Source organism: Trifolium pratense, linkage group LG7 (genome assembly GCF_020283565.1).
Source record: "Trifolium pratense cultivar HEN17-A07 linkage group LG7, ARS_RC_1.1, whole genome shotgun sequence".
Classification (NCBI taxonomy): Eukaryota; Viridiplantae; Streptophyta; class Magnoliopsida; order Fabales; family Fabaceae; genus Trifolium; species Trifolium pratense.
The window spans coordinates 4,036,562-4,058,400 of NC_060065.1; the positions used below are offsets into that span (position 1 = coordinate 4,036,562).

The 21,839-nt window shown below is 31.9% G+C and overlaps 4 protein-coding genes across 5 annotated transcripts; 2 read left to right on the forward strand and 2 right to left on the reverse strand.

Moving 5' to 3' along the window:
* The first annotated feature begins 412 nt into the window (after positions 1-412).
* Positions 413-2,761, forward strand: LOC123898425 (NAC domain-containing protein 92). Of its 2 annotated transcripts, none has more exons than XM_045949371.1 (4): positions 413-685; positions 830-1,025; positions 1,105-1,376; positions 1,989-2,761. In XM_045949371.1, the coding sequence occupies exons 1-4, from the start codon at positions 680-682 to the stop codon at positions 2,559-2,561; spliced, it is 1,047 nt and encodes a 348-aa protein (XP_045805327.1). In that variant the 5' UTR covers positions 413-679; the 3' UTR covers positions 2,562-2,761. The 2 variants fall into 2 exon arrangements, with proteins under 2 accessions (XP_045805327.1, XP_045805326.1); XM_045949370.1 differs by having other exon boundaries at positions 510-685; positions 1,986-2,715.
* Positions 2,762-3,730: 969 nt separating this feature from the next.
* LOC123899751 (coiled-coil domain-containing protein 170) lies at positions 3,731-10,356 on the reverse strand. Its single transcript, XM_045950959.1, has 15 exons — positions 9,986-10,356; positions 9,623-9,750; positions 9,308-9,379; positions 9,116-9,229; positions 8,317-8,385; positions 8,154-8,210; positions 7,749-7,802; positions 7,603-7,665; positions 7,414-7,476; positions 7,012-7,176; positions 6,783-6,938; positions 6,200-6,280; positions 6,039-6,100; positions 5,768-5,896; positions 3,731-3,998 (listed from the first exon to the last, which is right to left on the reverse strand). The coding sequence occupies exons 1-14, from the start codon at positions 10,134-10,136 to the stop codon at positions 5,815-5,817; spliced, it is 1,317 nt and encodes a 438-aa protein (XP_045806915.1). The 5' UTR covers positions 10,137-10,356; the 3' UTR covers positions 3,731-3,998; positions 5,768-5,814.
* Positions 10,357-14,446: 4,090 nt separating this feature from the next.
* LOC123898360 (probable calcium-binding protein CML43) lies at positions 14,447-15,266 on the forward strand. The gene has a single exon (XM_045949296.1). The coding sequence runs from the start codon at positions 14,548-14,550 to the stop codon at positions 15,085-15,087; it is 540 nt and encodes a 179-aa protein (XP_045805252.1). The 5' UTR covers positions 14,447-14,547; the 3' UTR covers positions 15,088-15,266.
* A 608-nt stretch (positions 15,267-15,874) lies between these two features.
* LOC123899439 (bZIP transcription factor RISBZ4-like) lies at positions 15,875-19,470 on the reverse strand. The gene is made up of 6 exons (XM_045950565.1): positions 19,217-19,470; positions 17,294-17,408; positions 17,045-17,195; positions 16,868-16,943; positions 16,510-16,635; positions 15,875-16,416 (listed from the first exon to the last, which is right to left on the reverse strand). Exons 1-6 carry the CDS (start codon positions 19,343-19,345, stop codon positions 16,108-16,110), a joined length of 906 nt encoding a protein of 301 aa, XP_045806521.1. The 5' UTR covers positions 19,346-19,470; the 3' UTR covers positions 15,875-16,107.
* Between the last annotated feature and the right edge of the window lie 2,369 nt (positions 19,471-21,839).

Below are 21,839 nucleotides of genomic sequence, written 5' to 3' on the forward strand. Positions count from 1 at the left end.
GATTTGGATTCAACGCAGTCGACTGCATGCAATCACCGTATCTTAAGCTTAATTTTTAGATCGTACGATCATGACCTATCTGTTATTACTGGCCCGACTGCACTGCACTCACTGTTTACCCGACTGCACACATTTTCTAAAAAAAATAAATGCTAAATACGTAGAAACGATGATTGAACATGTAATTGAATCTCAGGGTATGTGGTTCAATATCCACGAAAATCAAAAACTCTACTAGAGAGGGGTAGAGAAGATCATGAAGTACAACGTCAGAATTGTTTACTAAATACGTAGAAAATGAGTCCGAGCTGCACCCAGTAATTTGTCTTTAATTTTCTTGGTAATTATTTTACATTTTATTACAGCTAGCTAGCCATCTACATATACAACTTGAGGTTGAAGACCCACATTTGGTGGAAGCTTCAAAAACACACTCTCCCTCACTGTTTTCTTCCTTGTCTTAATACTTAAATTCCTCATCTAACGTCTTATGCATGCTCATAATTAGTAGTCACTAGAAACCCTTCTAACTTCATACATACTGTATTTTGCAGTATCCCTCAAGTTACTATTAATTTGGCTTACTATAGTGACACTGACTAACATATACTTACTACGTACTCAATATATATAAAGCATCAAAACCTAAATTGAAGAAAAAAAAGTTCTTTCTCAATCCATGCAAGTAAGCAACTTCTTTAATCATATTGATCCTCTTTCACAGCTCATAATTTTCAATTAGGATTTAATTAGTCTTATTAATTAATTTTTTTTATATGAAAAAAAAAAAAAATCTATAATGATGTAACTTTTTGTGTGCTATATACAGAAGGAGAAGGAGGAGAGGAATATGGAATTAATGGAAGAAAGTAAGGAGGAAACCCTACCGCCGGGATTTCGATTTCATCCTACTGATGAAGAACTTATCACTTGTTATCTTATAAATAAGATATCAGATTCTAGTTTTACAGGCAAAGCAATAACTGATATAAATCTCAATAAATCTGAACCATGGGAGCTACCAGGTATATATACTAATTGATTTTAGTTTTTTTATTGTAGTTATTTCAATAAAATAATTTGTGGATGAATAATTATATATAGGGAAGGCAAAGATGGGAGAAAAGGAATGGTACTTTTTTAGTATGAGAGATCGTAAATATCCAACGGGTGTGAGAACCAATCGAGCAACTAATAGTGGATATTGGAAGACCACAGGGAAAGATAGAGAAATATTCAACAGTGTTACATCAGAATTGGTTGGTATGAAGAAGACTTTGGTTTTTTACAAAGGAAGAGCTCCAAGAGGAGAGAAAAGTAATTGGGTTATGCATGAATACCGCATTCACTCTAAATCAACATTTCGAACAAACAAGGTACCCCTCCGGTCCTTTTTATAAGGAACACTTAGGGCAAAAAAATTGGTCTTTTTTATAAGAAACTTTGACCAATTTTCAAATGTTTTAAATGTTCAATTTCACTTATGCCCTTATTTATTATGAGAGAGAATTTAAAAATAAGTAAATTAGTTGAATAAAGAGTAATTAAATAAGGGTATATATGGAATAAATTTAAATTTATAAGAGTATTAAATGAAAATAATTATGTTAAATGTGATTCCTTGGTCTGTGTGATTTTTTCAAATTGTTCCTTATAAAAAGGACCAGAGGGAGTATAATATGTTGCACATAGTCATAACATGTGGTTGAATTTTAAATCTTTGTTTTCGAATAGGATTTGAGGTTGTTACTGCGTCCTGTTATAACGTATTTATAGTTCTACATTGGATGAAATATGAAATGAAAATGTGTTTATAAAAATATCATTTATATTACAAGTTGATTTTGTAAAAATTAGTTGAACTCGACCAAAACATTAAGATCTTGCATGCAAATATTACTAGTACTAGTACATATTAATAAGTCCATGCCCTTAATTATCTTTGCAAAGAAAATGAGCAAACTAACTAATTGTGGGATGTACAGCAGGAAGAATGGGTGGTATGTCGGATATTCAAGAAGAGTGGTAGTGGAAAAAAGTACCCTTGTAATTCCAATTCCAACCATACAAGAGCAGGATCAATGAATCCTTGTAGCATGCAGGAAATAGGTTCTAGTAATATGGTGCAAATTCCACCACAAATGATAGAGTACTATCTTCAGGGTCTGCATGGAGATCCTTCTACTCCTCATTTCCTTTACGGACGGAACAATAGCAATTACATTAACGGTTCAAATGCGGAGGTTTTAAGAGGAGGAATAATACAATCTCATCAGATGAACTATTCTTCAATATTGCCAGCAACTACAGGAGAAGAGGGAGGAGGATTCAGCATTTCAGGTCTTAATTTGAACCTTGGATCAGGTGGAGGAGCTACCACAACAACACAACCTATTTTGCGTCCAATGCAACATTCTCAATATGCAATGGCTGATAATGTCAGTTCAATAAACATGAATATGAATTCTGTTGGTGCAGATCAGAATATTAATAATTTTGTAGGTTATAATGGTATGGAGCATTGCATGGATCTTGAAACTTACTGGCCTAATTCATACTAAATTAATTTTCAAGAGGGAACAGTCGTTTTTTAATGTGCTTCTAAGTTTCGTACGGGTTGGGTTACTGAAAAAGCAGCAACTCAGACCTTGGTCGCATATAAATTTCAACCAATTAAAGAAAGTGAGTTGAAATATGTATGTTAGAGAATGTATTCCTAACATTATTCATGTAGCAAATAACTGTTTGAATGCTATTTTTCCTTCGTTTTTGACACTAATTGGGACTAATGATTATAAATATTTGGAGGGGATTTGTATACACTGAACACTGAACCTTCACATTATTTTATGTTTTGAAAATTCTCACGAACTGTTCCCTGTTCCGTAAAAAAAATAACTTATCAGAAACTGCTTGAATACCTATATAGAAGTAGGGGCTAAAGTTTGGAATTGAGGCCTCTAATTTACTTTTGTTCATTTAAGTGAGCAAGTAAAATAATTTATAAGACCTTAAACTATAAATTATAGAAAATTTTACACATTTAATATATATGAATTTCATATATACAAAGAGAATGTATCCATGTGTTTGGATGAGATGGTTTGCATCTCTTTCAGCTTAACTAGAGATTGTGTTTAAATTCAATTATGAAAATCCAGTGGTAACATTAAAACTTTTTAAAAAGATAAATTGCCGCCCATTGACTTACGACAATATATATACACAGAACTCCCTTGTTAATTGGACATACATAAATTTTAGAGAGATGCTTGTAGTTGTATCCCCCAAACAAAGGATGTATGTCTTCTAACCAAAGGACATACTGCATAGCATTGCAGCATGTGTTGAAATTCATCAAAACCTTAAAAGGAATACAAATGTCAATGCTAATTAATGCAAATGAAGTGATAAACTATCCAAAACGACGTTCCAGTTTAATAAAAGGAACAAAAAAATTGTCAAAAAAATTGTTACATTTTAGCACTAGACTAAATGAACAGCCAGATTAGTAGTAACCCAAATGTTATCCAAGAACCAGATTGAATGGAACAAAGGTATTGCCATCAACAGGAATGCCTTAAAGGGAAAAATTTAAGCAGTTTGTTTACTAATCAGAATCATTAAGTAATTTTTAGAGGACAATTTGGCAAACTTGAATAATAACCAAATGGGAAAAGGGAAAACATGAAGTTCCAACAAAGAATAAACCATGAAGTTCCACAGACAATTGGAATAGGAAGAACTAGCTCTAATTTTAATAAACATACATGAAGTGGAAGCGTTTATACTAATGTCTATAAATTTAAATAAGAAAACAAAACAAAAGTAATGGACAAAAGAGTGAGTGCCAGGTCTAATAACAAATATAACAGCCATATTACATGAACACCCAAGCTCTACAGTGAAACGTCCTAAATTTACCTAACCCAAAAAGAAGTGAAGTATTCAAACCCCATATGATGAAAATAAATATGTAGCCCCAATGTGCCAGCCATCTGCAAGATAGAGAGTTTTTCAGACACCATATTGAACTATGATTAGTGAAAAACAAAAAAATACGTAGAAAGCTGACTTTGAAAAGAAATGCTACATTGCATAAGTTAATTCATAGTTTCATTACTTCATAATTCTATTTATGACGCTATAAGAAATATATATGAACTCCAATACTCCCAGTTCTCACACTGCACGAAGACTTGAAAAGAATTGTGGACTTCTCAAAGTAATAGAGGACTCCTTTCAAACTCAATCAACTAAGAGTCTGTGACTCTGTTTGATTTCACAAAAAAAAAAAAAACCTTGTTTCCTTTTTCACGGATTGTACAAATAATATCCACCAACTGTTGATTCACTTTTCTACACTTCTCTATTGTTTTGGTCCTAAAATCTCCTCTTCAAATCAAATAGCAGATTGAGTAATAGGTTGTGTCCTCTGAAATCCAAGTCTTTTGAGAAGAAGACAAAATTAGTGTGTAGAAGAACTTTTACTCAGGCCAATATGTCCCACTGAGGAGACAGTTACTAACGGATCCTGTTTTTCCTCCACTTTAGCCTACCCTCCCCTCTACCAATAAGATGCTCACTCTGACAATGTCACCAACTCTTTTCTATTTTTTGGCCCTCAATCAATTCTTCATGTCAAATAACTCTTGGCATACTATGTATCCTTTGAAGCCAAAGACTATTTGGACCTTTTAGTTATTTTGATTGAATTATGTTATACTAAGATTTTAGGCTTAAATGCAGTTCAGTTTTAGTCCCCCTATTTTGGCCAAACCGCAATTTTGGTCCTCTGATTTCTAATTGGGCAATTTGATGATGTGACAATAAGTTATGTGACCTATATTTAATGACATAGCTTCCACTTGTCCTCTTTTTAATGCCAGGTCACCTAATTTATTACCATGTCATCAAATTGAATGGTCAAAATATTCAATTGGTCAAAATTTCTTTAATGTGGACCAAAATTGTAGTTTTTCTAAAATAGGGGGACTTTTAAACTGCATTTAATTAAGCCAAGATTTTACAAACAAGCTTAACTCCTGCACCACCAAGTTCCATTGGAGACTATTTGATCCTGGGAATGAATCCTTGTTGTTTCTCCACTCTACTCTACACTCCATCTAGCCTAAAACTTGTTAACATAGTAATACTTGTCACTTGATTCTAATTAATATGATAGTGGCATGGCGTGATTTTGATTATTATTTAAATAAAATGGATCTAGACAATATTTCCATTATTTCAAACACACATAAATGGGCATAGCCTAGACACATTCAATGCATTTAATTACATCTCATCTTCAAAAATATTAGTATCATACGTCAGTGATTTCTTCAACTCTACAACATGATAACAGAACAGAAGGAATGTTAACCATTGCAGAGTGCCAGGCCATAAGGTTGAAAAAGGTGGAATCCGAACATATTGGTTGCTAAAAGAAGTTTTTTTTTTCAATCGTACAATTTAGTGAATTAGATCTCCAGTCTTTGTCATACTGTGAGACATGAGTTTCGTAAAAGTGGGATATGCACATTTAAGATCACACAAGGCATCCAAGGGTGTTCAGTTAAACGCCCAAAACAATTTTCTTCCTTAAATAAAAAAAAATTAGATCGACAAGTAACACAGCTTATGGTAAAAATATCAAAGCATGCTTTGGGTCATGTATGCCACATATAATAATACATGATAAAACCAGGCTTCAGTCCTCACATCCATAATATTAAAAGCATCCTGAGTCAATAACGGAACATCATACCTAAACTTCTCTCCGGAAAAAAAAACCAGGAGCCAACTTCATGTTATCTACTTGTCTGGATGGCCTCGCTTAGCTTTACGACGAGCATGGTGGGTGTTTCCGCTTCGAGCGGGTTTAACCGCCTTTTTGCTGCAGCAGATGATAAAACGTTTGTAACTACATAATCATTTTTTCAATACAAATACAACTTGAAATATCAAAAGGAAGTGCATATATTATTGAAAAGCAAATTGGTATGGGTTTCACAAAAACAGGAGCATTTAAGACTAACCAGAAAATGGCAGAAAAAACTCTAGCTAGTAAAATAATAGGCAAGGCCAAAAGGGCAGAGGCCTGCAAAATTTCAAGTTGATATGTTTGTCAAATCACCTAACCATATTTCAATTTTAGTAATAACAATATTCAGGAAATAGAAAATTATCAGATACATACCGCAAACCATTCCAATTCCTTAGTTGCAAGAGGTCTAGTAAGCTCGTGCTTTTTCAGTGTCTCCTGGACAGTAGCTTGTACCTTAATAACCAAAGACAATTCAACACTCAACAAGGAGATAATAAAATTATTAAATAATGTACTATTAAAGAAAAAAGCTATTCAAAATCCAGAACTAATAAGAAATTCAGAGAATGGGAAATTGTTAGGATAGGGTTCCTAACAGAAATATAATCGAAATCGTAGTTTCAAAAGATAAACGGCCAACTGAAGTTGGTATTTTCAATTATCAGGTGTGCAGATACAGTATGGAGCATGCGACATACAAAATAAAATAAGACAAATGCTAACATGTGCCCATACTAAAAGATAGAAACTTGTATTGGAAATTGTGCATTCAACTTCTCGTAAAGTTAAAAAATGTTTCTTTCAAAACATAATATCTATTTGTTGATTCCGTAAAGTTAGCAAGACTCATAAAAAAAAAATATTGCCAGTATCGCTATCAGTAACAACAACAACAACAACAAATACAAGAGGATTAGCAGAAATATATCAATAGCATGAAAGTAAGGCCTGAAACCTGGCTATGATATGCAGTGGCTGATTCCAAGAAATTCCCATAAGCATGAACAACCTTCTTTGTGTAGGGCTTCAGAACAACTTGTACATTCTCAACATGAGGTCTAGCAGCAGTAGCGACCTGATCAATGTATGGCTTGCTAAACTTCCGAGCTCCCTGTCAACCAGTTGAGAATACCTCAAGAAAATATAAACAAACAAACCATACAGTTCAATGAAGAAACTTATACCTGATAATAAGGATCTACACATTCTATTGCCTTGTTCAAGTGGGGAGTAAGTGTGTCCTTTGAGGTCTTGTAAACTTCAACAGTTTTTGTAGTCAGTAATTGCACATGAGGTTCAGTCTTTGTTTTCACCACAGACCACTGTTCTTTCACAGCTGGAACCCATTTCTACAATTGAAAACAAGAACGTGTGAGAAATAATATAATATATAACTTAATTTGCCTGAGTATTTAACAAACCAGGAGCTTTCTACAAATGTTGAAACGCCTAAATGGTTAACAAGTTATCGGGACTGAGGGTAAAACAAACAAACTGTGGATGAAGCAAATCTGCCATCTAACCACGGGGCACAGTAATTGCAGTAACCCAAAGATCAAAAATATGAAAGATATAAATGGACTTACGGTTGTAATTATTTCGACATGAGGTTCAGCCCACTTTCCAGCTTGTACCTTTTTCTCTAGGGCCTAGAATACATAGGGAAAGCGTTAAGATACAGAAATTAATGGGCCTTGTACGTCTATAATTTATTGAAGTGACAAAAAATAACATAAAGGAAAAGACTGATAGCCAAACTAAATACCATATAGTACCTTTTGAGATATCACTTCCAATAGAGGCTTCCCATGTTCATTCCAATGACTCTCAACCACGGACTAACAAAAGATAAAATAAAATTCTTAGAACATGTGAATAAGGCTGTTCTAACAAATGTCCAGAGTACACAACATAAACTCACCTTACTACGAATATAGTGTACAGCAAGCCAAGGAGGAAGCCAAGCACCATGAGTCTGATCATTAACACCAGTATTGCATCAATTAATAAAATTTGAAATCTACAATATACCTTGTCTCATAGTTTATTTTTATTGTAAAATTTGAAATCAGGAATAGAACCAAAGTCATATAAAGTAAGGAAAAATTAACTAGGAGAACATTTTAAATTTCTGCAAGGATTTCCTTCTTTCGTCCATATACAAAAAATGACATGAATTAAAACAGTTTTTTCAGTTTTAGATTGAAGCTACACTATTTCTAATAATCCTGGATTACGTTGAAGGTTTTCTGGTGGCTAACAAGTAACAACATTTAAGTGTGTGTAGTAAAGATTACATGGTTTAGGAGGACAACAGATTTATTACCTCGCTCAGCTCTTTTGCTTTGGAAGTTGCCTCGAGCTTTGCCTTAAGCATTTCTTCCTAAATAATAATATCAGTAGAAAAACAATAAATTTTCATTGAAATCATCACCAAGAATCCTGCATAACATTGACAAGAAAATATATGCACTCGCAATCTCACATACCTCGGCAACTTTAAGAGCGCGTTCAGTTTTACGGATTTGTTTCTTCTGTTCCTCATTTATCTTTTGAGCCTGTAGAGAATACACTAATCAAGTCATATCATCCTCAAACAAATTATGTTCTGATAATAAATTGACATTATTTGAGGATAATAGGTGAATATTTTTGAACTATAAACAATAATATCTTAATTTTTTGTGTTAGTGATTAGGCTCAGAGCAGCCATGAGTCACGACATCTGCATATTTGGCTAGTGCGACGATTTTGAGCACTACAGCAATGGCCCAAAATAGGAAATGTGAATGACATCTGGAAGTGGTAGTGGTGGAAGTGTGTGTAGTAAAGGTTGATAGAATTATTCAGATAAAGAAAGTTAGCAGAGATAATTTCTGAGCATGTTGATCACAGTCAGAATAATGTGTTTATAATCCAGCAACTTTCAGCAGAAACCACCAAGAAAAGACGGGAAAAGAAAATAAGACGCATTAATAAAGCAAAGAGGAAGACGCCCTTCTTGTTATGAGCATTAAACATGACAAGGTTTACTTATTAATAAGCATCTCATTTTACAAAAAAGAAGAGAAATACAAAATGAAATATCACAAAGCATTAGTATTTTTCAAAAGAGTAAATTAATTTCCATGACTCCAAAAAGAACAATTACAGTTTACAGATAAATTTATCTTTTGGAATAGTACATAGTACATATATCATAAGCAAGAATAAGAACTAGCCATAAAAGAGCAAACTTAGATTTATTTCAAAACAGAATTGAACAATCAAGCCAAATGTACAACTTACATCCTCTAATTTTGAGTTCAAATCATGAATCTTTTTCTCAAACTCTTCTACCCGAGTTCCCCAATTCACTTTCTCACTGTTTTGTGTTTCAAGTTGGCTTTTAAGCTTGTCCACCTGCATTTAAAAATTTCAGACTTCACAAAAGAATAATAATCATTTACATATATTTCAACTATCTCAGTCATACATGACCTGCTTCTGTAGTTCCCCAGCACGTGCATAAGCCTTTTCAACCCGCTCCTCAACATCCAATGATCCTTTTTTCTGAAATAGAAATGTATTTTAAAGCGTTTAAGTAAATAACAAATGACATCAATTCGGCATATAATCCCAATTATTAAGGGATTCACAATGCTCCAAAAACAATAGAAGTACAAAAATAACAACATTATACTAAGTCCCAAAATCCAAACTAACTTTTAGCTTATGGTACCATTTTGATTAAAATAATCAGATAAGTATTTGATTCCCAATGCATGCAAAATCCTTAATCTCAAACCATCTCACCTGAAGAGAATCAACCTCACTCTGCAAGGATTGAATGCTACTCAACTTATCTTGTAAAAGTTTTTCTTTTTCTGCTATTGTTTCATCCTTCTTCTTCAACTCTTGTGATTTATCACTGATTTGAGACTCTTCAAATCAAAATTAAGCACAATAACATATATTAGCCACACAAAAACCACCACAAATATAAAAATTCCTAAAATTGTAAATCATTAGCCTAAAAAAATTCAATCTTAAACTTAGTTTAATCGACTAAACAGAGTAATTAACTAACTACTAAAATTGAAACTCGATGAATCGAAACGAAACAAAAAAATAAACATAATTGAGATTTTGAATTTAGCGTAAGATAAAAAATCAGACCGAGAGATTGGATCTTGGAGTTGAGTTGATCTAATTGGATCTTAAGAGAAGAGGAATCGGAATCTGCGATGGAAACATCGGGTTCGGAAGTAACGATGAAGAAAAAAAGAGCGACGGAGAGAGCGAAGAAGAAGAGCTTCGAAGGCGCCATGAGAATCAACGCCGCCTACAAAGCTTCGGAGGAGAGGAAACAAAACGATAACTGATTTTGTGATATTTATAACACCGACGCCATTACTGGTTCAAAACGAAAGGGTTGGTTTTGATTTTGGTTTTGGTTTTGGTTTTGGTTGGTGCAATGTAATGAAGAAGAATTTTACCTTTTTTTATTTGTTTTTCAATGATTTGAATGTATTAATTTATTTAGTAATAAATAAATATTTTTGGTTTTAAATGTGTTTCAGATTAAATTTCTTCAAAAAAAATTTTATTTATTTTCGTTTTTTATATAAAAAATGACAAAAAATTTAATTTAATGATTAAAATTATCATCTCAGGTCAATGAACCGCCTAATCTGGTTCAGAGTCAGTTTTTTAATATCAAGTGGGCCTATGAATCACCTAATCTGGTTCAGGATCAGTTCTAATATCAAGTGATTTTAGCCTTTTTCGTTTACAGTTGTGAATAATCAAATTGTGGTTCTCTCGACTAAATTCAGGGTCAATTATTGCTGAATCAACTAACAATCGATGTCAAAATTATATTTTTATCTCCTACATATAAAATTGTTTCTAACAACTGAATTAAACTTGAATTAAATTATGAAAGACTTTAAATTAAGGGTCTGTTTGGTAAAAATAAGCTATAAGCTAGCTGATAGCTGATAAGCTAGCTGATAGCTGAAAAGCTAGCTTATAGCTGATAGCTGAAAAGCTAGCTTATTGAAATTAAAGTGTTTGGTAAAATTAACTTTTAAAGTGGTTATTAAATATAAAATTACATAATTGATAGTGGGTAGTTTATTTTTTAGAATATGTAGTTATTAAATTAAAGGGTAAAAAGGGAATAAAGTGTAAAAAGCTATAAGCTATAAGCTCAAATGCTACTTGAAATAGCATCTGAAAAAAAGCTATAAGCTAGTACAAAAAGCTTGTTATCAAACACCTCTAATTTTTTGAAACAAGCTTATAAGCTCATATAATAAGCTATAAACTAGCTTATTTGTGTTACCAAACACACCCTAAATTAAATAATTGAAAATGAAAGTAGACATAAAGGTGGTGGTGGTTGATTGATTCAATTTTATAAAGGGAGAGTGTCGTGGCTGAGGGAGAGAGAATCTAAATAAGCAGAATATTTATATGATCTTAAAAAAAAGGTGAGATCTAAACATGTGGCAAGCGAGGCTTATCAAAATCTAATAACTTAAGATAGAAGATAGTTCTTGTAAGTAAGCAACATAGCGTGATATAACTGATATATACTTGGGTTCCTTAACCATTTGATTTTGAGTTTAATTTTCGGTCGGTATATATGAAGAAATATTTGTTGGGAGAAGTCAAACACTTAAATAAATCTCAGTTACCTCGAAGATTAGTCACTGCAGTTACGCGCGGATGATACTTTTAATTTTTAAAAAAAAGTTTTTTAAGTATTCACCATCATCAATATTCAACAACATGTACTCATCAAATAATTTTATTCACAGTCAATATTCAACAACTTGTACCGATCAAAATTAACTTACGTTAAAAACACTATTTTTCAAATGTTTCTAGTACACTAGTGTGAATCTTTTATATTTATCACTTGACTTTGAAAATAATTATTTGACTTTTTTTTTATAAATATAAAAAATGAGAGTAATAATGAGAGATGCGGTTTAAGTAGTTGTGGTGTGGGTGGGTAGGTGTGTGGGTGATAGATAACCCATCACTGCCGCCAAGGAAGGTTTGAAATGAATCGACAGTGACCTACAAAAGTGGTTGAGTTGAAGATTGTACTTTACCAAGATGGTGTATGGTCGGATTTGAATCTTGTGCGGTCGCAAGTTGGTGACTGTATGCCGTTAGTATATTTATAACCGTCCGATTAAAATTCAACAGTTTGGATTCATACATTAAAATTTAATGTCACTAAAACAAAATTGTCTAAGCTTTTTGAAGCTTCTGATTCAAATCGGGTAAGGTATTGACTGCAACCAAAATGCATGCAGGAGTGCTGCTCTAAATTCAAATTTGTATATGATCATATGAATATTCTTAGCCTTATACTAGTACCTAGTATATAAGATTGAGATTGACTATTATAATAGCTGCTTTACGCAGTTTCACGTCAAAGACAATCTCAACTATATATAAATGATGATCAAATGCAATCTCATTTCTATATGGCGGAGAAATGATCCTTCACGCAGTTTCATGCGATCCTTTAAATTTAACGTCCATAATACATTAGTTTTTTTATGTTTTTTGTTTCAAGTTAATCATTTAAGTTATTTTTATTTTAAACAAATTAGTTTTGTAAGTCATAAAATGTACTCTCCATAATCCTTTTCTATTCCAATTCCATTAAAATTAAAATAGGAAATCCAAAACTGCATTTATCCTATTTATACGGTACCTTACTCCTATGTGATTTCTCAATACTACCAAACTTTCATGCAAATTTCACTTTAAAACACAGTCTTGCTTATTTTGTGATATAATTCCTCAATGCGCACAACAAATATTGGAGTTAACAGAACGATCACTAGATTCTCTAGTTCTCACAACACGTTGAATCTAAAGTGAAAAACATTTATATAATCTAACACGCCACAAATATATGATGAGATCTACTACATCCGTTAATAATCTAGGTATATTTACCTAACGACCAATAAAAACAAGTCACATAAATAGGTTTATATGTGGTATTTAAAACTAACTTGTAATCAACTTTTATTTCATACGGATATAACTTATGTGAGACAAGTGGTGCATGGTGCACAACTTGTCAATATCTCGATAACGAAAATAAAATTTATAAAATTCACTGTTGGATTGAAAGTTTATATCATATAGATCATTCATGTAAATTTTTAGAAAAATTGAACATATATCATTTGATGTGTTATTGAGACCGACCAAAATTAACGATATTCAGTAAAAATTCATAAACCGTTAATTTTGATGAGTCTCAATAACATATCAAAATGATATTCAATTTTTCTAAAAATTTATACGAATGATCTATGATATAAACTTTCAATCCAACGGTGAATTTTATAAAATTTATTTTCGTTATCGAGATATTGACAAGTGGTGCACCATGCATCATTTGTCTCACTCTTTCATTTTAGCCAAAGCCTTTAAAATACTACTGTACTATGTGTTGATTCTTGTCTTTCTCCTCATTAATCATTTCTAACAAATTGTTTTTTTTTTTAATATCAGCGTAATTTTTTAACCTCTTTTATATTTGCCCCTCCTTCCTTCCTCACAACATCGTCACACATTCCCTCCCATCCCAAGAATTGTACGTAAATTTCTTTGGAAAGAATAGCTAGCAGCAAATTGTTTATATATATCATATCATTCTCGCACCATCCTCCTCATTGTATGGATCCGATATTCAACTCTCAAAATTCACAATAATATGCATTGTGAATGAATGAATTAAAATAATGCACGTGACATGAACAACAAGCAAGGCCAACAAAATGATTCCAAAATAATTTTAATTATTTGTTGGTACAGCAACATAACGCGGTTTCTGCCATACATGTTTTAAAAATCTGATTCGATCTTTAAACACACCCTAAGCTATAAATTATTTCATTTCAATATTTGTGACTTGTACATCTTGGAACATTATTACAAGAGGTATATATTATTTGAACATATATAACAAAAATTAATAATGTAGACCACACATATATTTAGCTTTATTATATCGTTTGCACTTTTTATTTTATATGCACTTTACACATATTTTAAAAATACATAAAAAAAATGTTTGATAATAAATTTAACAACAAATATTTGATGTTTAAACATCATTTATTTTATTGCAATAAGATACTACTATATAGTAATTCATTGGTATTCTTTAATTCATCAACCTAACAAAATGAAGGGAGGTAGTACCTATAAATTTATAGCATGGTCATGAATCAAAGTAAACTTTGTTGGTTTCTATTACGATTAATTAATATCATTGGTGGAGTATACTGTATACAACGTCTCAAATGTTTCCTTCTATAAGTACAAACTTGTAAAGTTATCATGTACATGTCCTTGGATACAATAAGCAAACCAAAATTCATAATTAAATCTAATGATATCTAATACATACATATTGCACACCTATTATCCACTTAACTCATTCAATTAATCTGCCAGCTACATTGAAACTCTATAATTAAGCCTATAAAATACTAATTGATACTTTGCACCATACAGTGGCACTTGAGTAATTTACAAATAAAATAAGGGCATAATGCAAATTATCTAACTATAAAAGAGGTCTCAGTGTCACACAAGTTTGAACAATTGAACCAAAATCTTATTTGTGTCAAATAACAAAGTAGTGTTCAAGAGTCACATATATTAGTGTCTTTGGTCTATTAAGGTTTCAAATGGGTCTAACAGAAGCATGTTCCAAATTCATAGTTGAATTTTTACAAACATTCAAAAACTCACCACAAAACTCAATGCCTCATCATAATCACCTTGATCAAAATCATCAACAGAGTATACTCAAGCTCGACGAAAGGATGGTTCGAGCTCTTGTTACCGTCTTTGGAATGCAAAACAATGGAAGAATCAAGAAGGAAAATGCTAGGCAAGTGGTTGAAAAACTTGGTCTGATCTATGGTTCTGATCAGAAGGATAACAAGGCCTTTCAAGACGACGATGATGAAGAAGTAGTTGTGGAAGAAGTGCTTGGTGAATTGGAGGACATGTCAAAGAGAAGTGAGTTATTGCTTGAAGCTTTCAAAATATTTGATGAGGATGGTGATGGATATATTGATGCAATGGAGTTGAAGAGAGTGCTTGATTGTTTGGGTTTGGATAAGGGTTGGGATATGAATACAATTGAAAAGATGGTGAAGGTTGTTGATTTGAACTTTGATGGAAAAGTTGATTTTGGTGAGTTTGAATTGATGATGGGATAGTACTTTTCCAGTTTGTTCATTCAGTGATTTTAGGATAAATGGATAATGTAACTTATCATTATTAAGCTCTCAATTGTATGTACTATTAAATTGCACTGATTTTTCCTAGTATAACTCACATATGAAGTTTTTTTGCATCATTTGTTTTCATCAAACTTGATTGCAATTTTGTAGACAAATCCCATTACATGCATAATTTTTTGGTTTTAACAATCTGGTTCCAAGGAAAAAGGTCTTAGTAATAATTTTTTTGGTCAAGAGATAAGTAAAATCTAATCAATGACTTTTCTTAAAAACTCGTTAATCACTTGAGTCTGATCAATGAATTACTATGAGAAATGCACAAAGTAATAAAGTCTTTTTATTCACTGACCATGAATCTTGTAAATATGCAGAAAATTAAGCATGTTCTTTTTATGATTATCAAATCACAACTAAAGGTTATCTATATTAGTCTATACAAATCATTCACATGTGCATCCTTAAATCTCAATCCTTTAATTTTATTATATATGCAGCTTGTGTATAACATCATAGCTTTGTTTTGGTAATTTAGCATCAAGCTTTCTGAACAAAAGAAAATATAGGAAAAGATCTCAGTAAAATTGCCTGATGATTCCTGCCAGGTGTTTGGCACATGAATTCATTGAATCAATGCAAAGGGACATGAAACAGTATTAATTAATAATAATTGTAATCAAACAGTGATTAAGAACAGAGCATCACATATGATCAGCTGTCATAAACTCTAATTTTAAAAGGAAATATAATGTTTCATGCCATTATATTGAATCATATGATAAAGTGAGAGGTTATTTCTCTCGCAGTGAATTATACTATCAGAAATGCACAAAGTAATAAAGTCCTTTTTATACAAAACGAAATGCAACATGAGAACACACTATCTTAATGAGCATAATAATTAAAGAGAAACCTAAGTAAGATAATAACTTAATCTACTAATCAAATACACAAGACATGACATAATATAAAGCTGGATGTAGTGATCAAGTGAAACCCTTAAGGCCAAATAGTTACACAGCTCAAAGCATTGCTTAGGACTCCATTGTCGACGGCGTCATTGAAATTGCTCATGTCCAAGTTTCCAAACCCAACAAAATTAGAATTGTGTTCACCAACCGCAACACCACCGTACGAGGCACCATTTCCTTGCTGGACATTGATGGTTGGCGAGACATGTGGCATGCGACGAATGTTAGTCGCGTTGAGTTGTGGTGGTGTGCTCGATTGATATTGATTGTGAAAAAATTGATTGTTTAAGGATGTGGTGAAAGAGCTCCTAGTGACCATATCTTCAGCTAACTTCACCTAATATAGTAATATATGTAAATTAATTTCTTGTATAATTGATATTTATTTTTGTATGCTTATATATAGAAGAAGATGGCTTCTCGTACATACCTTAGCTCTCAAAGCTTCTACATCTGATTTTAGCACTCGATTATTAGTATCAGCTTCGTGAAATTGTTGACTAGTATCTGTAAACTGCTTATATAGGGTTGCATTTTCCAGTTTCAGCTTTTCAACCTAAGAAGTCAAAATTCAAACGAGAAAAAAAACGTTCACTACTTAAGATTATCCATTTCGCAAGTAAACAGATTTTGAGAATCAGTATCGCTTCATCATCTTAATCAACAAATGAAATGAAAGAATTTGCTCTTGAAATTAAACTTCTAATATAATATCCGAAATTAAACAACTTCTCTAACCTACAATTTCAGAAACTAAACTGACGATTTCCAAAACACGGATCAATTACCTGAGACTCAAGTTCAGACAAATGCGCATGTTTTCTTTGCCTTGACCTCCTGGCTGACTCGCGATTAGAAACCTTCCTGAAAACATGGCATGATAACTGATATCATTTTTCTTTCTTTAATAGACAAAATGTTAGTATATATTTTGTGATTGACTTGAGGTGTTGTATTTGTACTACCTTCTAAGGCGTTTGATATCAAGTGGATTTGTGCTTTGTTCACAAGGACCTAATTCATCATCCTCATCAGAAGGATCAGAGGAACCACTTGTAGTCCCTTTGGTATGATTCTCCCTGCTGTTTGGTTTATTAGCTGAAACTGGGCTTCCAACTGTCCATTCAATTCAAAATGTCAAACTACATATATATATATATAAATTGATTAATTGAGATGTAGGAAATAATGAGTATACTACAATATTAGCATACCAGTGCCATAAATTGATGATTGAGAATCAATAGTAGCAGTGATGGTGGAATGTTTGGCAGTAAAATTTTGAGAGTCTGTTAATCCACCACAAGTTGAAAATGAAGTCACTGTATCCTGAAATTCAATCATGAAAGGTTGCATAAGCACTGGAATTTTCACAACATTTTAGTCATTTTCTAAATTAAATTCCTCCTAAAGGCTATTATAAATATTACTCTCTATGATTTTAAATATAAGCAAAATATTATTTTTTAAATTCATTGAATAATTAATAAATTTGATCTATAATTTATTATCGTCACTATTATTAGAAAAGTGTTGTTGTCAATCAACCTTTATTCATAAAAAAGTTTCCACTATTGGACTCTATTCATAAAAAAGATTATGCACAATTATTGTAGGCACGTAGACTTGTATGAATGGCGTTTATTTAATACAATAAAAACAGCAGGCAATCATGCAAGGACGCAGTTTGTTGTCTGCCTACCTTTTATCAATGTGTAATTATCTTGAATACTAATATTAGCTTAAAATCCTAAAATGCGGGAGTACATGCAACTTCATGGAGTGTGGATCATCTGGATCCTCTCCAGTGAGTTCTCCATTATGGTATGTTCAATTTCATCTTAACTGATAGATTTATGTTCGGTTTCTCTCTCTTTCTATTATTTATTATTTTCATGGATTTTCAACTATTAGATCTGACGTAAAACAAAAAGCACGATGATTGGATTGGAGATGATCATTACCCATGGAGTTACTCCCTTTAAAACGTAAAACTTTCACACAACAAAAACTAATAAGTTTATCTACTTTTTAATTTTAAATATTCGCACAACACTGAGCGTTTGTTTGATTTTATTTTTGAAGGAGACAAAATTAATAATTTCTCTACATACAAGAGAAAATGTTGTGACATTGTTTGTTAAAAATATTGTGATGTTTAAATAATACCAAGTTCTTATGTAAAAATTTCATTTTTTTTATATTTATTTCATGAATGTTTATAAATTATAATAACACTTAATTGACTCTAAAAAACAACACTTTAATAATTTAAAATTTATAAACATAAAATAATTCATATTATAAATACGTGTACAATTTTGCAAATAAACTACTAATAAAGGATTCAAATCTAGATACATCTGCAATACATCTACAAACCCATATTCATCTTTAAAAGATGAAATTTTACCACTAAACTACTTGACGATAAAAAAAAAAAAAGAGAGGATTCAATTCCCGCCTCTAATAATATAATATACTGATTAATACAATATTTTTATTATAAATAAAAAAACTCAAGAATCTGGGTGGTGGAACTGTAGTATGTCTAAGGTGATTGGGCCCAACTCCAAAAGAGAGCAAAAACAAAATTAAAAAAAGGCCCACACCCCAAAGCCTTTGCGTTCACACTAGTTACTTTCTACTCACACCCCACACTCACACAAATACTACTACTTACTTATATAAAGCAGTCCACATCACCAACTCTTTCTTTCTCTCTTTTCTCACGAGATCAGTTAAGTCTTCATTTCAACATAAGAATCATTGTTTTTCCTTTTCATTTCTTCTTCTCTTATTAACTATCTCTCAATATGTCCATAAACAATTTTCTTAACCTCTAACCATAGTAGTATAGTACATCAAAATTTCCAACACTTTCCTTTCTCTCACATATAAATTATTTTTAATTTATCAATAGGTAAAATCGTCGTAACTTTTTTTTATCTTAACACGGAAAGTATGTTGTTGTTATTTCCAGTTATAGATAGAAGCGTGGGATGGACGAACCGCGCAAGCGCAAACTGCATGGTAGGATGCCACGTCATCCAGATGATTTGATGACGTGTCAATATATTATTTTCAGTTTCAGAAAAAAGAAAGAGAAAAAGAGGAGGAAAGAGTTAGTTAGTTACCGGTAACAGAGTTTGAAAAGCGGCGGAGCAAACACCGGTCATAAATGCTTCAGTATCAGCAAGAGTTGGATAACGAAGTTCGTAATCGAGATTAAGAAACTCATCTAGATCTGATTCCGTTGATGCCATCGCTTTGATGAGATTGATAAAATTACGTCGCCGGAGAAGAGAAGAGAGAAAACTTAAGCAGTAAGAAGAATAGAGAAAGTGGGAAAAGGGAGTGAGGTTAGGAGCTTCAAGGGTATAAATAGAATTTTGAAAGTGTATGCACACGTACGTCGTACGTGCGATCATTATTTTTATTTTTTTTAATGAAAAATATAATTAAAATTTGGAAATTGGGCGGCACATGAGGTTAAAATATGTCAGAAATTTTGTTTGCGATTTGAAATTACCAAAATGGACCTATTTGTCACGTGTAATTACGAGTTGACCATGATTAGGTCATGGAGTTTCCTGCAAAACCAACATCAACCATCTATTACCGAATCTGTGGTCTACTATGAAATTATAGGGTAGGTTTGATTTGCAAATGTAAATTTTTAACGAGGATCTATAGCTCGAAAAAGGAGGACGTAACAATATAAAACACATAATAATATAGAATAAAGTTTAAAATATCGAATAAATTTAACATAGAAAAAATAAAACATAATAATTTGTGCAGAGAATAAAAAATGGATCTTGTGATTTGATGGAGACCAAAATTTTAACTTTTGTTCGGTTCCTTAAGTCATAATTTGTATAGTCTCATATCCTATTCAATTCTTTATTATTGTTTTAGCACATCAAATACGAAAAATTTTCAACCCACCCATCATATTTCTTGTTCACCACCGTAGCACGCAAAAAAAATCGGAAAAAACATTCCAATTTTTTTTTCTATTGTAAATTTTACAGAAATTTACACTAAAAAGAATTTGGATTACGTTTTCCGAATTTTTCTGTGCGAAAAGAGAAATTACGGGGTGGTAGATAATTTTTCATCAAATACACCGATAAACTGTTGTGAACTGGCCCATCCCATTTAATTTGTGAAATATACTCTCATTGTTTTTTTTTGACAAAAAATATACTCTCATTGTTATAAATAAAATTGAATTCTTTTAGAAAAAATTAAATAAAATTGACTTTCAAAAATATTGAATAATTTATGTATTGAATTTGTAATATAAATTAGATATATTACTAATATACTTAAAAAGTCAATTTTATTTATAAAATTGACTAGAAAAAAATATAATACAAGTAATTCAAATCTTATTTGATTTTGCTATTTACCTTTTTAAAATAATAAATCGAATATACTCTTCACACATAAGTGCAATAACTAGCAAATATAAAAAATATATTGACTTTTGCACTTAAATCAACTAGTCCATAGATTTAGAGAAATCTAGTCTCTACTCTCTAGCATTACCAAGCACTAATCAAGTTAGTGTGATGCTATGTGTCTCGTTGGCATACAATTTACTAGTAGTGGAGCAAAAGAAATCTAGATTGTCTCAACAACAACAAAATCTAGTAGAGCAAAAGTTAGTGGACACTTAATAGGTTTAGATGACTTAAGAGAACCAACATTACAAAAGAAGGTTTTAATGAATCAAGATTGCAACTAAGATTTTTTCATTCTTTGATTTGAGTTTTATATCTCTTTTGTCACCAAGATTACAACAATGTGGTCATAAGTTTAGAGTGTTCTGTCAAAGTTCAATGTGACATTCACCGATCCAATACCATATTTGTTAGTCTATATAAAACTCACAAGATAGATTTCATTCTAGCTTCTCTCATCCACTACGAGCTTATGTACTAACTTGAACGTTATAGAGTACCCATAACTGCAAGTACACTCGCCTCCATGTGTCATCTCCACCTTAGATTATGGCATCCACTTTAATTCAAAGAGAATTATTTTCACCGATCCATGAGTCCTCCTCAAACTCTGAATACTATTTAGAACAAAAATTAAAGTGAGCAATATCAACCATCGATAAATAAATCAATAATTGATTAATCATGAGTGATTATTATATAACCTTTTATTTTTCCACTTTACTGACCGCTGATTCTAGAGTAACCAAATCCAACAAGATTTTTTAAGCTTCAATTTGATGTCAGCATAAAAATGATTTATTAATTAATGAAATTACGCTCCCACTAAACTTATTTCCAATTGCCCCATGGATTAATGGTACAATGTACTACTACTCTATATGCTGGTTAGTTTAATCACCACTAATTCATCTTATTTTATGTAGCAACGATGACGACTTTGTCATTATTTGTGAATTTATCGATTGCTTGTTTTGACCTAGTGGTGAAGGAATATTTTCATTTTTCTTCAAAAAAAAAATCCAAGAGAAAACAAATTAAAATCACCAATTCAAGTTCACAAGTTCACCTACTCTTTTCCAAACATGGAGCAGAAAAGGAAATGGAGAAAAAATGGAAAATAGTAGGTTTAAATGCAGTTTTGACCCCTCAAGTTTCACAATTGCTTGATTTTGGCCCCCCACATTTCAATTGCTTGATTTTAACCCTCTAAGTTTCACAATTGCTTGATTTTAGCCCTCCAAGTTTCAATTGCTTGATTTTGGCCCCCCAAGTTTACCCCTTTTTG